The 16,352-nt window shown below is 39.8% G+C and overlaps 1 protein-coding gene across 1 annotated transcript in view; it reads right to left on the reverse strand.

Annotated features, from left to right (window-relative positions):
- SLC9A7 (solute carrier family 9, subfamily A (NHE7, cation proton antiporter 7), member 7) overlaps nucleotides 1-13,556 on the reverse strand; it is a gene marked incomplete at its 5' end in the record, with an annotated part of 39,115 nt that extends 25,559 nt beyond the window's left edge. The window contains 11 exons of the mRNA XM_010084550.1: nucleotides 186-297; nucleotides 2,777-2,890; nucleotides 3,005-3,093; nucleotides 3,459-3,569; nucleotides 5,739-5,742; nucleotides 7,549-7,678; nucleotides 7,970-8,075; nucleotides 10,103-10,215; nucleotides 11,204-11,280; nucleotides 11,997-12,074; nucleotides 13,357-13,556. Coding sequence (XP_010082852.1) covers nucleotides 186-297; nucleotides 2,777-2,890; nucleotides 3,005-3,093; nucleotides 3,459-3,569; nucleotides 5,739-5,742; nucleotides 7,549-7,678; nucleotides 7,970-8,075; nucleotides 10,103-10,215; nucleotides 11,204-11,280; nucleotides 11,997-12,074; nucleotides 13,357-13,556 — 1,134 coding nt within the window. The remainder of the gene's footprint in view (nucleotides 1-185; nucleotides 298-2,776; nucleotides 2,891-3,004; nucleotides 3,094-3,458; nucleotides 3,570-5,738; nucleotides 5,743-7,548; nucleotides 7,679-7,969; nucleotides 8,076-10,102; nucleotides 10,216-11,203; nucleotides 11,281-11,996; nucleotides 12,075-13,356) is intronic.
- Nucleotides 13,557-16,352: the final 2,796 nt, after the last annotated feature.

Consider the following 16,352-nt stretch of genomic DNA (forward strand, 5'->3'; position numbering starts at 1 on the left):
ACTCTTTCCAGACATGGCACATGGTCTGTAAAGGTTGAAAGATACATGATGGCATGCTGCAGCAACGATTACATCTTCTAGTCAGGATGCATGGATGTGGATTATAAAAGCAGAAGGTAGTACTATAAATTGCTTATTAGTTAAAAATAAGATTTTTTTGCTTTACCAAACATTTTTGCTTTTACCTGAAAACATCATCATGTGCTGAAAGTTCCAGCTGATCTTATGTCTTCTGCCCAGATTCAACAAGAAGGAGAGAGGGTAGATGTGTGCAGCTCTGCCCAAAAAGATTGCAATCTGTTCACAGCTGAGGGTTAAGAATGTTTTAACTTTCCTGAGGTATGCACTCTTGGGTACCTGGCTCCAACACAAAGCTTCTGTTTTAGTGAGAGGTTTACATCATGATATCAAGTGTTCTTGTCATCTCTGTCTACATAAAACAGACTTTCACCAATTATGTGCACACAGAACTCATTGCAAAAAATGCAAATTTTAACTAATATAACCAAGTTTAATACACAGTGAAATTATACCCAGTATTAAAATTACCAATTGTACAAATCAAGACCTTACTTAAAAAATTCACACTTTAAACAGCTACCGCCACTACCATTTGATTACGTGTTTCAGACCAACAGAAGTGCAGCCCTATGTATAGAAGGAAAACCAATACAAGACCAGCAAGTGGCCACTTCATTATGGCTCCTGCAGAAGCAAAATCTCCTACTGGCTGGCACGCACTTACGAGTAACTACACAGTTACTAAGATGATAAACCCAAAACCCACTTGTCAGCACCAGAATGAAGTTCTAAAAGAGTAGTAAAAGAGTATTGCAGAAATTCATGACAGTAGGTGGTAAGCTCCTTCCCTCCCTTACTGTGTTGTAAAACATCCAGTGGTTCCAGGGAAGAAGCAGAAAGCTGAATACACCCTCCACCATCTAACCAACACTTTGGGACAAAACTAGAGCAATGTGCTGAAATACTCTAAAACACCAATACAACCAGAAGCCCACCAAACACTGATCATTTGTTGCTGGGATAACAACATTAGAAGAATGAAGCAGTTCTCTTATGGAAAGGAAATAAAGCCATATAAGAATTCTAGACACCACTGGGTTGTTGCCATAGCTGAATTAAAGCAATACTGTCTGCAGGAAATTATATCTCTAAGAAAATAAGATTTTGATTATTAGTTGGTACATAAAGCTTCATGTAATTATTCAAAACAACTTTTACAGCAGTCCTTTTGAGGACTGCAGAAATCAAACATCATAAGCCATCATAAGAATGGCTAGGATTTTGTCAATGACACTGAGGCTTTAGTTCTGCCTTTAGTCCAACCTTTCTCTTTCAACTGCTAATTATGCCTCTACATCTTGCTACCGCAAGGTGTTAACTCAATGGGGACATTAGCTGTTGAGGCAAAATGCGGGTGCTAGTACTAGCTGCCCTCCTCACAAAGGTACAAAAAAAAAAATAAACCAAACTCAAGAGGCAACAGAGGTTAAGTGCAGTGGTAGAAAAAGATGTGAAAAATGCAATAAAAGGTAGATAGATAGGAAGATAAAGGAACAGAAATACTGAAATCTAAACCCAAGATTGATAGTGTAACCTTACAGAGGACAGAAGGCCACAGAGAAAATGAGAAATTACAATGCTTAGTATACCAGGTACAACTATTCTGTTCATGTCTTTATCCAATGGCTGCAGGTCTCTGGAGCATTTTTTTAGGTCAGATGAATGGATGTGAAGAGACGCAAAAGAAAATTTATTACTGCTTGAGGGGAAAAAAGTAAATGCCCAAAGGAAAATAAAGAAAAATGTGATAAATCCCTAGAAGCAGTACAGAGATGAGAGAAAACAGTGGAAAGGAGGAAAGAAAAGCAATACGTTCTGGATTAGGCCATCTTTATATGTCCTTTCACTGGGTTTTGTCACATTGCCAATAACCCTACTCCTGCAGCAGGCAGAGAGAAATAAAGACTGGGAGACTAGTTCCCACTGCTTCATGCATACTTTTAATTGCTCTGAATTTTCAAGCAGCTGGGAATATAGTCAAGAAATAGGTACATAAGACATTTCAACAGGGGAAGGCTGCAGAGAGGACTCTAGTGATTCCCAGCTTACATGAATGTGACTACTACAAAAGTGTTCAGTTCTGGGGAGCTTGAGAGCCAGGTGCCAAGTCAGCCAGCAACAATGGGAGCTGCATACCCACCTCCAACACCAGCACCTTGCAGCAGGATGTACCCTTCATGTCATGGTCTGCACCACAGCTCAGTTCCCTCCTCCCATCACCTGAAATCCTGACCTCTACCACCTTTGGAGCATTGCTCAAAGATATTCTGTTTGCCCACAGTCCCCTTTATTTACTTGAAGTTTGTTTGTTTTCTTTAAGGGAGCCTTGGAATTGAAGAGAAAAATGAACCCTTTCTAGGTCCTCAAAGTTCAAATACAGGAGCAACACAAGCACTGCTGGCTGTCAATAGCCATGTCACATACTAAAGCATATTAATTTATTTATTTATCTATTGAAATTATATGACTTCTGGCACTTGCTCAGGTACAGAGCCAACAACTGTGTGGCACAGCACAGAAGACCTAGGGATTTGACATAAGGGGTAACCAAAGACTGTTCTCAAAATTCTTGTGCCTGCAAGACATGACGGAAATTCATGTCAGCCGCCATCCTCTCTTTGGTAAAGCCAACAGACACCACAAGTTTTCAGACACATAAGACAGTGAACCCTCACACAACACAAAAAAAGGATACGAAAGCTCCAATGATGAAAACTGGGCTGAATATATGTTTCTGGAAAGTAAACAGTGCCAAACCCATATAAGAAAATATGAAGTTCTCTGCCAGGAAGTGTAATACCTCAAAGAGCTACAGAGAAAACAGTCACACATTAATGGACAAGCAAAAAAGCTACTTTTCAGAAACAACAGCACACAGAATACTACAGCAATACAGTGTACAGAAGGTGAAAGACAGTCTTGCCTGCTTAGTGCGACTTCTTGATTCAACTGACAAATTATTGTATGTATAATGCGCCTGGGTAATTCCACAGAAAAGGACAGCCACCACACCTGCGGACAGAATCACATGTAAAAAAAATCAGACAGTTTACTGTGTGAGCTCAACATATTCACCTGTCTCAAGTTCTATTAAATGTATACATCATCCTTAACCTTGAGATTTTATGAACCTTATTTACAATTGAGTTAGATTCCAGGTTGGAATCAGGGAGGGGGGATTTGAGTGGGTGAACCAAACCAGTGCTTTTAAAAGCTACACAGTGAGCTGCACCTTCAATGGCATTGTACAGAACACAGAAAATATTAAAGCACCAACAGCATGTTTCTCGTCGGAAGGTTTCAATGAGGAGGCAGCAAAAGGGCTGCTAAGACAGACAGGACTTCTGCCTCCATACGCTTGAATCCCAACAACTCACCAGTAAATCCACAAGCTTCTGCAAGCAAGAAAGTGCTCCAGGACATCAAGAAGAATAGAGCCGTTTCCAGCAGGGGGAAGCAGTGCAACTTGGTAAACTTCGTCACGTTAAGTCATTTGTTAAGGGATCAAAAAAATAAACCCACAGGTCCTTTGGCTTCTCTGTAACCAGTATTTATGAAAAATGCTTTTGTGCGCTAACAACCAATGCTAGTCTGAGAACAAAACACTCAGTGATGAAAAACATCAATTCTATCACATCAAGACAAACTTCAGAATCAAGGTCTCCCCTTGCAACAGTCATCAGTTTTAGATATTTTTGCTGCATATCTTTGGCATAGCTGTGGCTCCACCTCTTTGAGGTAATATCTTACTCTATGCTATGTTTCCCTGCAAAGTGCCAGCAGGGAAGGGATATATACCTGATATTCCTTTCAGATTGTGTGCCTTGTTTTTTGGGGGGGGGTGTTGTTTTGGGTTTGGTCCCCATCCTCCCCTCCCCCCCCATCTTTAAATAAAGCATAAAATACACTCAGAAGCATTTAATTCAAAAGGCTGTTCTTGACTGCCAGCAACCCTAAAATGAAGTAGATTTATCGTAATTTTTCTGCTCAGAATTGTTTGACAAGTCTTTTTCAGCAAGTGTGGCTTGCGTGGTGTTTCTGTACTTTTGAGGCAAAACACAAATCCTGCCTACAAGAAAATATATTTCCTTTGCTTTTGTTGATGTGCTTTAGAGTAAAAGCCAATTCAATCAGAGCAGCTCAGTCTTTCAATGGGAAGAAAAAACAAGTTCATCTTCCAGAGGAGAGCAAAACTTGAGGAATGTTAAACACACACTGAATTAACTGTTCATACAGCTACTGAAGAAGTGGAACAGATTTCAGTAGTGTCAAATATAGCTCTTCACACACTACAAAAAAGTTGTTCACATACTTAGAGAATTTTGGGTTTGTTTTTTTTTTTCCCCCTCATCACCACTACAGCAGCAGGTAAACACTGAACAGCTCACTGTACCTGACATGTAGACAGTTATGTGCAACCCTACTAGAAAAGACAGAAAGAAACCATCTGCTAACAGGGGTGGTAGAGAGATCCCTGGTCTTTCTTAAAGCTGACAACTAGCACAATCTTCTCTGAAACCCAAGTGGGAGGACAGCAAGAGCACAGCAAGGACACTTGAAACAGTAAGGTGGTATCACTCTCCCTGGCTCCTGTGAGGCAATCAGTACATCAATGGACACGTCAGGGCTGCACCATCATCCACCATTGCTCTCCTGGGCTCTCTGTAGCCCTACACAATCCAAAGCTAACAGCAGCACTGCTACTTGGAGAGTCATGGCTCAGTAGGGGATAGGGGTATTAAAAGCAATGAGCAACACCCCTTTTCACAAGGAAATTCACAGGTCCTGTGAGGTCTAAGGGCTCACAGGACTCTTAACCAACCAGCAGTCGGGTAGCCCAGAAAATATTGTGGAAACAGTATCCTATGGGCTTTATCATAGAATACAGCATTAACAACAAGCCACAAATGATTAACACCAGAGGCAAACAGCTGGCAGTGTTTCAGTGGGAGCCTAGTTAGGATGAAGTAATCCTGAGGCTGGTCACCTGCTCCCCACCCACACCTACGTCTTGTTGACATTCTCTGATAACTTGGAGGAGGGCAAGGACTCTCAAACACATACTCCAGCCACACCTTCAGCTGCTACCCTGCTTTGTCAGAAGGCTGCACTCTGAACAAAAACCCAAACCTTCATTTAAAAAAGAAAAAAAAAAGTTGACATTACATCAAATATAAAACTTCTCATTTTTTTTTAAACAGCTGTTATTCTCCACACAGTCACTTCTCCACATAAACCATCTCTCTAAAACTTTTCAGGCTGTACTGTTACACTGAGCTAGATTATTTTTTTCCCTTCCTAAACAAACTAATATTGTAACATCATGCATCTGAAGCAGCAACATCCACCAGAGCAACAACTGGAACCCATTTTCCCACAGAGCAGTTGGATAATTCCACTCCAAGTTTATCCCACTGCCTGGCTCAAGAGTCATGAATGGATGCTTTGGAAACTGGATAGCCAGAGTCACTCCATGAGAGAGGAAGAGCTTGAACCTTGTTCCCCTGAAGTCAGGCAACAGCACTTGTCAGAACAGATTCCTTATTTCCAGTCTCTTCTGGCAGCCTTGTGAACCAAACTCTTTATTCGCCTTGCTGTTACTCCAAGTAGCCATACCAAAACTTTTAATTAAATCTGAAATGAAAACCTGTGCTCATCATTCTGGAGGAAGATGAGAGCAAGATAAAGGTAAGGAAAAAAATAATAAGATTATTTCATACAGTGATTGACCAAACTGAAGTGTTAATTCAAATTAAATTATTATTTCCATTTTCTTAATTTAAACTTAAGGCAAAGACAACTTTTCCTTAGATGTGGCCTTCTGCTTCACTTCATTTCAACCAGGTAGATTTTGCAATTTAAAAAGAAAATACAAAGTGGTACAATACCTTAACTGTTATAAAAATAACCACAGACACTGAGGCCAAGACAGCTCACTAAAAGCCAGAACAAGTCCATCTATATCATCTGCACCACATTTGGAAACTAAGTATTCTGTCTCATGACTGCGTGAAACCTCTCACTCATGGAGAGGTAGAGTTATGGGTACTTCACAGCTATGGGAATAACAGTCTCTTCACTAATGACGTAAGTTACGTGTTCTAATCAGCTACAAAGAGTAAAATACAAATTTACAGTTTGCTTCTATGGTATTGCATGACATTAAGTATTTTTCCAAAAGAAAATAGGTAAAATTGTATAATCAAGCAACAATTTAATGGTTTTTGTTTGGTTTGTTGTTTTCTTTAAAAAACACCAAACAAAAAACCACCCCACAGAGGCTGTCTTCTGAACAGCCTCCCTGCTCCCACAGTCACGCATCCTCCTGAGCACAAATATTAGAAACAGCCAGAACCAACCACTGCTTCAGAAGCATGACTTTACAAAATGGATCTGAATGCATTTCAGCTGTAATTAGTAGCCAACCAGCAAGCCAAAAAACACAGCAAGAGTATTTGATCAGCTAGACCTATGGATGGCTAGTAGCCTAAAAACCAGATGAAGAATCATGGTTCTGGGCCACATCGATCGCAGAACAGTGGAACTGGAAGATCGAACATTAAAGCACCACAGCACATCTTCCTGTTATACCTGTAAGGTGACCATTATGCAGACATGTATCAGAGAAATCTGCACAGTGTGTATATAACAGGGCATGGCTGAAAATATATTAGTTAAAATGAAGAATCACAGTGTCATGATTACTGTATAAAATATCACATTTTGCCCATTTTTTCAGATCAGTTTTCAGAAACTTAGGCAGATCAAAGCAATCTGCAATGTGTACCAATATACTAGCTAGTCTAAAAGCAAAGAATTTGAATTTTTTCCTGAAGAAGCATCACAATTTCAGGAGCAGGTCAGGCTTAATAACGTCTACTACTCGAGCCTAAAACAAAACCCAAACAGATCACTTGCTGAGCACATCAGAGCTCTAATCAAAGAGTGGCAATAAGCTTCAAGAGAGCAGGTCAGGTCATGCAAAGCACATTATGTTATGACGTTAACTCTGGTAGAGATACAGTCTTATCCAAGACAGATGACATCTGATTTCCAGCAGAAAGGTGAAATGCAGGACTTTCAAAAATGACTCTGTGGGGTCAGAAATAGCTATTAATGATTTTGCTGACAATAGAAGCAAACACCAGTTATCATGAGATGTCTTTCAAGCCTAACAAGAAAAAAACTTTTTTTTTTTTTTTCCTAAAAAGAAACTGAACATTAGGACATGCCCATTTAGGGCCTCCCTTTGGCCATGGTTATATTGGAAAAAGGTGATTTCTGGGAGTGCCTATATGCCTTTCTATAGACAAAGGTTACCTGAATACTGATCACATCTTCACACTCAGACTAAAACAAGCTAGTGTCAACATTGTTATAGTTGGAAACGGGCAAGCCTTGTTAGTACCTGAATGTAGCATCTAGTCTGGAAGAGCTAAACATGAAAAAGGATATCAGAGCTGTCACAACTCCTGTCACTGCTCCCATCATAAAAGAACCACTGAATATTCCCAGGAAAACACCAACAGACTTGAAAAACGCTGCTGCATCAAAAGCATGGGTGTTTTCACCTGTTGGCTGGTAGGCAACTATAGATCTAGAAAAAGAGTAACACAATTAGAGGTTAGAAGTGGCATCAGAAAAGTTTTATTCCATAACAGCAACACCTGAGCAACAAAAGAGACAATCCCCTACTGAAGGAAAATTTGCCTTTCTGGTGTGTATGTATGCATGCATGAGGGATCTCAAACGTTTGAAGTGTTTATTACTTCAGTTCAAGACAATCCATTTAAATTTAAAATAACATTTCTCAGAAAAAGCATTCATTTTAGACAAATACCAAAAGCAATTAAGTAATTTCAGAGTAAAAATTCAGGTAGTTACTTACGAAGATAATACAATGGCAACAGCATCATTCAACACGCTCTCCCCAAACAGAAGGGCATAGAGATCGACATCAGCATGCAGCTCATTAAATATTGCTAGCACGGTAACTACAGAAAGAAAAGAGAAAAAACACACTGTCTGACTTCAGGAACGACTGCGTGAGCTGATGGAGCAGACTTTCCAGTTTGCCTAAAGCGATAAAACCCAGGGATTTAAGTACAGGATTGAAATTAAACTGTGAAACAGACTAGTCGTGTTTATCTATAGGTAAGCAATTCCACCATCAATTTTAGGGCAACTCCATTAGGAAGTGGCTCTGTTGTCCTCTTATCTGAGCAGCGTTTATAGAAAAGCCCCCCCCCCCCATGATCAAGGGGGCATGGGGCAAATAAAGCACTTCTACCAAAGCCCCAGTATTTTTTGGTAGAACATGTTCCATATAAGATAACCAACAAAACACTCTGCAGCTCTTGCTACTTTTAAAGGCTGTATGGATTGTTGACATAGCTTTATTATTTTAGCCATTATAAAATAGTGTAATAATCCTCATTGTTCCTCAAAGCATATGCTATGCCACAGAATTTGAAAAAGGCAAGACTGCTAAATATTTATAACCATCCTTTCAAGAAACTTCAGTCTGAGATGAAAGACCACGATCTTGAAGACATTCCCATATACAAGCTTCAAAAAAATCCTATGGTGAATTTTTGCATAAATTTTGCGCAACCACCAGCTGTTCAGAGCTCAGCTCAATCACGGGAGCTAGTTCCCATTTTTGCACAAATCACCACTAAGCACCTCAAATAATCTGTTTTAAATGTCAGGCGTTATACTTCACCACTCCCTATGCCAGCTCCTGATACACATCAGCTCTCTAGACTGAACTGTCAAGCAGAGACACTGTCTCGGTTTCAGCTGAGAGAGAGTTAACTTTCTTCACAGTAGCTAGTGTGAGGCTATGTTTTGGATTTGTGCTGAGGAGAAGGCTGATAACGTACTGATATTTATAGTGGGTACCAGGACAGTCAAGACTTTTCAGCTTCTCTGCTGTGCCAGTGTCTGCAGGGGCAAGAGAAGCTGGGAGAATTCAACCTTAGGTTTAGGACCGAGACACAAATTGGCCAATGGTCTATTCCTTGTCATGCACGTCATGCCCAGTATATAGATGAGGCTCTGTTTGGAAGTGCAAGCACTCTCTCTGGGTCGCCCCTCTCTTGGGGTAATCTTGCTCTTAGTCAGCTCTCAGTCTCTCAGATGCTTGGGCTCTTTTCTTTTCCGGGATTTCAGTTTCAGGACTCTCCCTGCTCCAGGACTGTTAGCTGGGAACAGGCTGAGCCTTGGTCATTGGGTGGTGAGCAGTATCACTGTGTAACACTCATTTGTATATTTGTATATGTTACTATTATCATTATTACTATCATTAATATTTTCAATTTTATTGTAGTTTAAACTCTTCTTACCTCAATCCACACGACTTTTCCCTTTACGCCTTTAATCTTCTCCCTCATCCTTGGGAAGAGGGAGGGGAAAGAAGTGGCTGTGGTATTTTGCTGCTAGCCAGGGTTCAAAACCACTACAGACACCTATGTGAGAGTGATGGACTCTGAAGGATGACTAGATTATTTTGAGCTTTTGCCAAATTACTTTTTCAGGAGAGCATTATTTTGCTTAAACTTGTAAAACATGAAGTTCATTTGAAGGAGAAAAAAAATTCCTCACACCTAAAGAGCCTAAAAGCCTCAAATATTGCTCTTAAATTATCCAATGTCCCAAGCAATGCAGCTAGAGAAGTCAGTCCTGCTATCCAGTGAGCATAATAATTTCATCTATTTGCAGTCTTAAACTTGATGCATACTAAAAAAACTACTGAGAAAAAAAAATATTTCAAGTATTTGAACTGGGAAGTTACATTTTTCCCCAAACATACCATCACGTCATATCAGTCTAGCATCAAACCGAACGAGAACAATTTTCACAACGTTCTGGATTTGCATGCATTTCAGAGAAGAGGAGCAGAGATACTAGCATAACATAACTGAAAATAAAGTGCTGTTAATATCTCTGTGCTACGCAGTCAACAATCCTAGCAATAGGATTATTTTGGAAGGTTATTAAAAAATGTTCAGCAAGCTACCTGGATCAGTGGCAGATATTATCGCTCCAAAGAGGAGGCAGTCTGTATAATAGAATTTATCAGAGAGCTGACCCACCAACTTCATTAGTTTCACAACCCCATACATGAGATTCCTGAAGAGAAAGAGAATAAAGCAGTCCAGGTCAAACAAGTTGGTGCACTTCCGACAGGCAAAGGAAAAGCACAAGCAACAATATTTCAGGCAGGCTTGGTTACACTACAGCTCTGTGGGACGCTGCCACAGTTTAACACTAAGCTCTCAAAATTAATTTTCCTCTTTTCCATATGAACCAAGTCAAGTGATACACAATCCGCAATATATCATTTAAAAACCAGTAAGCAAAGCACGAAATCTCTTCACACAACTAGTGCACAGAATCTAGAGGTTTTTTCCTCTTTCCACCAAAGGGAACATTTCCCTGCTCAAAATCCCCCTCAATATTGTTTCTCCCAACACAGTACGTAGACCAAAAGCTCTGAGCTAAGAATAGCCTCCAAAGTATTTCTCTTGAGTGAAATTATTTGAGAGACAAACCAAGGTCACCTATGCAATTCAGGATTTTTATATTTCAGAATATCCATACAACAGACATAGCAATGTTAGCAGCATAGGAGACTGTATGCAAGTAAACCAACATGACTAGCTATCTCAAACTCAATGCGAGTGTACATATACAGATATATACACATATGCAGAGAGAGAGAGGGAGAGCACATGCACACATGTGGGCACCAAAAGGGACATCTCAAAGGTTGATAGCTAAAATTCTGTTACAAGTATTGTCCACAGTTGACATTACAGTCAATTCCAGTAAGAGCCTAACAAGGTTTTGTTTTGGACTGGACCATTACATCAAAACCTCAACCCTGCTCTTTAGTACTGTGGACTTGTCAACTTGACAATATCATTTCAAGGGACAGTATTATTTAGAACTGGGATAAGTCTCAGCCAAAGTCATATTTGCATTTTGTCTGGAGGATACACAAATACAATCCTCAAACAAATTACAAAACTGAGGCAATCTAGAAGGCTCAACATACATTTTTATTAACTTAAACTTTAGTATATAGAAAGGAACTCATACTAGAGGGTTCACTTACCCAATAATAAAACAAGAGACTGCTGTTCCTAAAAAGGCATAAGCCAAAATGGACCCCAAATTCCTGAAAAAGTGTCTCTGCATCAGAAAAAGAGGATTGTATCATTATTTAAAACAAGTTGTATCACCTGTTCAAAAATATACAGCACAATACTACACTTGCATTAATATGCAGAAACACCTCTCCATTTCAGATACATGCTTCTATTACTCCAATGTAAATTCTGTCCAGCTTCAATAAATTGAATAAACCAAATCTGAACCATGTATTAAATCCTACATGGAGCTTATTGACAGGAAGATTTCCACACAGATGTTTTCCTAAGAGATGTAAGAGTTAGCTGCAAAACTGAAAAGCAGCACCAATTCATGGTATCTTCAAGCGAGAGTAGAATCCAGGCCCTTCTGCCATTCAGTGTCTTGTACATCCCCACTGAGATTCAGGTTTGGGTCCACCTCTCAGCATAATTTACTGCATTTTGGATACTTGAAAAGGAGCAAAACAATTAATAGCAGGACATCATCTACTTTAGATGAAATTGACATTAGCATCTGGCAACTTTCACAGAAAAACAATCAACAAGATCAAAGTTTAATGTGTTTATAGTTGTGGTGGGTTAGTATTGTATTTTCTCTTAAAACAAGATGACCTAGCCATCTACAGAAGAAATGAGATTTTTCTTACTGCTATAAAAAAATATATGCTTGAAATGGAGACTGTACTCCTGAACAAATCAGCAGTCTCATGCCAAAAAAAAAGAAGGTTATTCTCCTCAGAAAATTATTACACTTACTTTCTTCAGGCTATAACCAGCATGAAAAATAATAGGAGGCAACAGAATGTTGAAAAAGACTTCTGGGTCAAATGTCACCTAAAAAATAAAATATGAAACTTCAGTTAGAAACAGACATACACAAATTGTCAGGTTTTTTCTTCTTTCATTTTCTGACAACTACTATTGTTGGTTGTTGAAATAGCAAACAGCTGGCTAAGTTGACCCTCCAAAATACTGGTCAGCTCTATACATACGGAGCAGCAAAAAGCAGCACCTCTTCCTGCTAAAGAGCATCTAGAAAAATAGACATTACATCCGTCACCAATTATAGTCTTGCAGCAGCCCCAAATACAGTCCCCTTTTTAAATTAAAAAATTCTAATAGAAATTATGCTGGAGAAATATATCTTATTATGGTAAATTATATTATATATTTGCAGATTTTTTTTTCCCAAGTCAGACATAACACTGGTTTTCAGGAATGGGGATCATCCATCACTTCCACATGTTTCAGTGGAAGTTCCAGATATCCATAAAAGACTACACTAGGGTAAGGAACAAACCCCAACATTTAAAATCCAAACACAAGACCTGCACACATGTGAGACTAATTAGGCTCTCTTCACCCCCTGTCTAAGCACAGGGTAGAAGACAAACACAAGCATGTGCTCCCAGAACAGGATGCACTTCTGCTAACTTTAGATATCTATAGCAGACAGGTACATATAAACAGCCACTTAAACTCTCTTCACAGTCAGCAGAAAGAAGTATTCTTAGGTTACAAACCTTAAAGTCTCAATCCGATACTTCAAAGTCTAGCTCTGATACACACAAAAGGTGGTTAATTCTTGACACTGAATATAATAAGAAGCCAAATAGCCATCTGAGTAGCAGCTAATAGACAAATTTTGCTTCCAATACCAGACTATCTCTTTTGGTGGATTATAGGGAGGTAAGCAATAACTATTTCCTGACGATAAACAGATTAAAAAACCCTAGGAAAACAAAGACACTAAGAAATAATAAGTTTTCCCTAAGAAAATAACATTTTCCTTATACTGTATTATACAAGGCAGTGTCAAGCTTTTTTTGTTCAGCTGTGTTTGTGCATTCTACAGATGTTAGAAACATACATTAAGTCTTCAAACAGCAATCAAGGGCTTTGGGAAAGCACTACATACATGCAACAGAGCACAGTTTCACCGGCAGCAATATAATACAGAAGGTGCTTTTGAATTAAGCATTGAAGTGCCACTACTATCAGGAATACAGACACTTGATACTCCCCAACATTCAAATGGGATGGTGTGGGGAGGAGGAAGGGAAACACAGATAAAAGAGAAACACTCAGCCAAGCACAATAAACGATCTACCCTCACCTTTCGCAACATGTCATTTTGCTCCACGTTGTGGATCTTCCCAGGGCTTATTTCCCCTTTGAGAGTATACTCAAAGAACTTCCCGCTGACGTTGACCAGCAGGGTTGTAAACGGCCTGTCCTCCTGCGAGCAGCTGAACGGCTTGTCATGGCCACTGGTAGAGGGAGTCCCATATCTCAAGATCACCCCAACTATGAGTCCTGGAAGAGAGTTAAAAATCCATGAGGCTGATTTGTTACTCCTGTACCGAACTTCCTTTGAATAACATCCAAGGTATAATGCATGAGCCTTACAACCAAATGTGCGTTATAAATATTTTGCAGTGAATCATTACTATCAGTCTCCTGCAGAGGAAGAGAGGCCCTGAGCAAATGAAAACTACTGATGAATTTGTAAAATCTGGTATCTGCCTAAAGTGACAAACAAAATACCCCATTTCGTGTCTTATCTTCATCACCTTTGTTCACACCTTTAATGCGTAAACCCCGAGTTGCACCAGAGGCTAAACACCAGGACACAAAGACATTTTACCTGCCTAAGGACAGAACTGAGTTGGTACACCATTGCTGGCAAATAATAACTGCTGAAAACCTGTGACTATAGCAGAGCTGAAGCAGTGGTGGTTGCCGTAATATTTTATGTCTGCACCAAGGATACAACTTTTTTGCCTGGCAGTTCTTGGCAAGCAAACAATGCTTGTTGCACGATCTCCTGCATACTCTGCAAACTTTGCAACTAAAATTTGGATGACATACACAGAAGCCAGGTTCGTGTCTTTTGCAAGCATTTTCCACATTTCACAAAAAAAAAATCAAGTAAGGAAAAGTATAAGCAATCATTAAGAGACCTGAGATTCAGGAATACAGGAACTACTCAGCCAGCCTAGATAAAATCCAACCAGAAAACACTATCAATAAGGGATGCAAACACAATGACAAAAAATAACGTGTAACCTAATGGAAGGGCCATGCCAGGGGGCTGAAGAAGCACAAGGTTTTAAGTGAGCACCATTCCTTTTACAATCTACTAAGAAAATAAAAGACTCTGGTTCTGCAGAGAGAATGTATAAGAACAGACAAAGTAGTTTCGGTCTGGTAAGTAAACAAATTGATACCCATTTACTAAAGGCTCCCCTGTTGCTTTAGGATGATCTGCAATTTAATCCTTGTTCCAGACAAATGCAAGATGAAGATGGATGTTTGATCCTTTCGTTGACACATCAGTAGTTAATGTTGGTTTTGCTCCCTGTTGGTCTCACTCTGCATCCATAGATCTGTTTCCCTAGGTGGTAAATTAAGTTGATGGGTAAGAACCAGAGAATAAATGAAGTATAACAAAGAAAAAAAATCCTACCAAACACCACAAAAATCTGCAAACAGACTTATCTTTGTGGCTTAGTGTAAACAGTAACCAAAACTTACCCCAAAAAAGCTAACAAAAAGAACACACCTCATTCTCTTCAAGTTCAGAGTGGAAAAATTGTTTTAATGCAAGAGAAGGTACAGCAGGTAGTAGATGTGACACTAGTGGGCAGCTCACTTCCAGCCCTCTTTCTCTACAATCAAGAGAACATAGCAGCAACAAGGTCGTTAAAAAGTAACTGGAAGATTAAGATGTGTTTTATTTAGAAAAGAGAAGTACACACTCAAAGAGAACACAGCAGAACAAGTTCCCTCAGCAAGACAAATCTACTTACTGAAACTTCAAATGGTGACAATTTAAACACAGAGGTTTATACAAGCATGTTCCTAACAACCCTGGAGCATTTTACAGCTATGCATGATGGCTGCAGAAGAAACACAGCTCTGCACAAAGTGCCAGGTTAGGGCCAGTCACCTCCAAACCTCTTGCACTACCCGTTATGGCTAGTGACACCTTCACCAACCCAGTCAGGCAAGCAGCCAAAGCTTGCTGCTGCTCTGACCCCCCCTCACACCTAGGAAGAGCTAAGCTCACAGAAGTCATCAGGCAGACTGTCTGTGTTAAAAACTGATCTAAACAGCATCAGCCAGAAATCCTGTAGTAAATCAGAAGCCAGGATGAAAACTGTACAGATAAGCTTATGCATAGCAGCGGCACAAAGCCAAATCTATACTGCCACTAAACTAAGAAGAGAGAGGGGAACACTGATAGACGTAATAGCTTCTTAGGCTCAGAGAACGTCCTTCAGTGAATTCATTGCCAAAGCAGATGGGAAACCCCCAGTGTTTGTGCATTAGCAAGACGCACTGGAGAGCAGGATGTGATTGCATTAGACAGCTGAATAATCTACTCATACATTTTCCTCCCATAATAAAATATACCAGTTATTTTAAAACAAATTTTGAAGATATGCCAATTATATCCATAATTGATACCCAGTGTTTGAAGTGAAACGTCCTTTAACCCTCAGTATCCCATGGCCCAGCTAACACAGCTTACAGGGAAGTAGTATCCTGTTTTCAGACACCTTCTACCAATAAAATACCAAACTGGACAATCTTTGCACCGAGCACCACACTGTTTAGGAACATCTGATCCCTGCTGCCAGGCTGCTGCCTCACAGCAGGATGCAGCTGGGACCAGGGTGGCTGGTGTCAAGGCAGGAGGGCAGCAGAAGCAGCGGCAGCTGGTCAAGGCAAGGTGAAGTCAATTGGCTAAAGCTACATGGGGCTCAGTCATGAAAGGAAATAGGTATGAATATAGAAGGGGCCAAGGAAGCCATGCAAATACCATGGACAGATTCATTAGCAAAAACTACTAGGCACTTGGTAGTTCAGAAGAAGAGTTAAGAGAGGGGAAGTTCCCCAGTCTTACAAAGGTACAGGCATACTGCTGTATTTATCACACAGTCCCAAAATAACAGGCTTTGAACATTAAAGTGAAATGTGTCAGCTCAACATGTTTGACAGATGTGAGCTGCAGAAAGCCTGAAGTCATTAATGTTTTTCCAGAAAAATTTGGTCTTTATGGAAAAATGCACAGAAGTACTTTAAGCTTTCCAATGAACATCAAGT

This window comes from Pterocles gutturalis, unplaced genomic scaffold, assembly GCF_000699245.1.
Source record: "Pterocles gutturalis isolate BGI_N339 unplaced genomic scaffold, ASM69924v1 scaffold1810, whole genome shotgun sequence".
In the NCBI taxonomy this organism is placed as follows: domain Eukaryota; kingdom Metazoa; phylum Chordata; class Aves; order Pterocliformes; family Pteroclidae; genus Pterocles; species Pterocles gutturalis.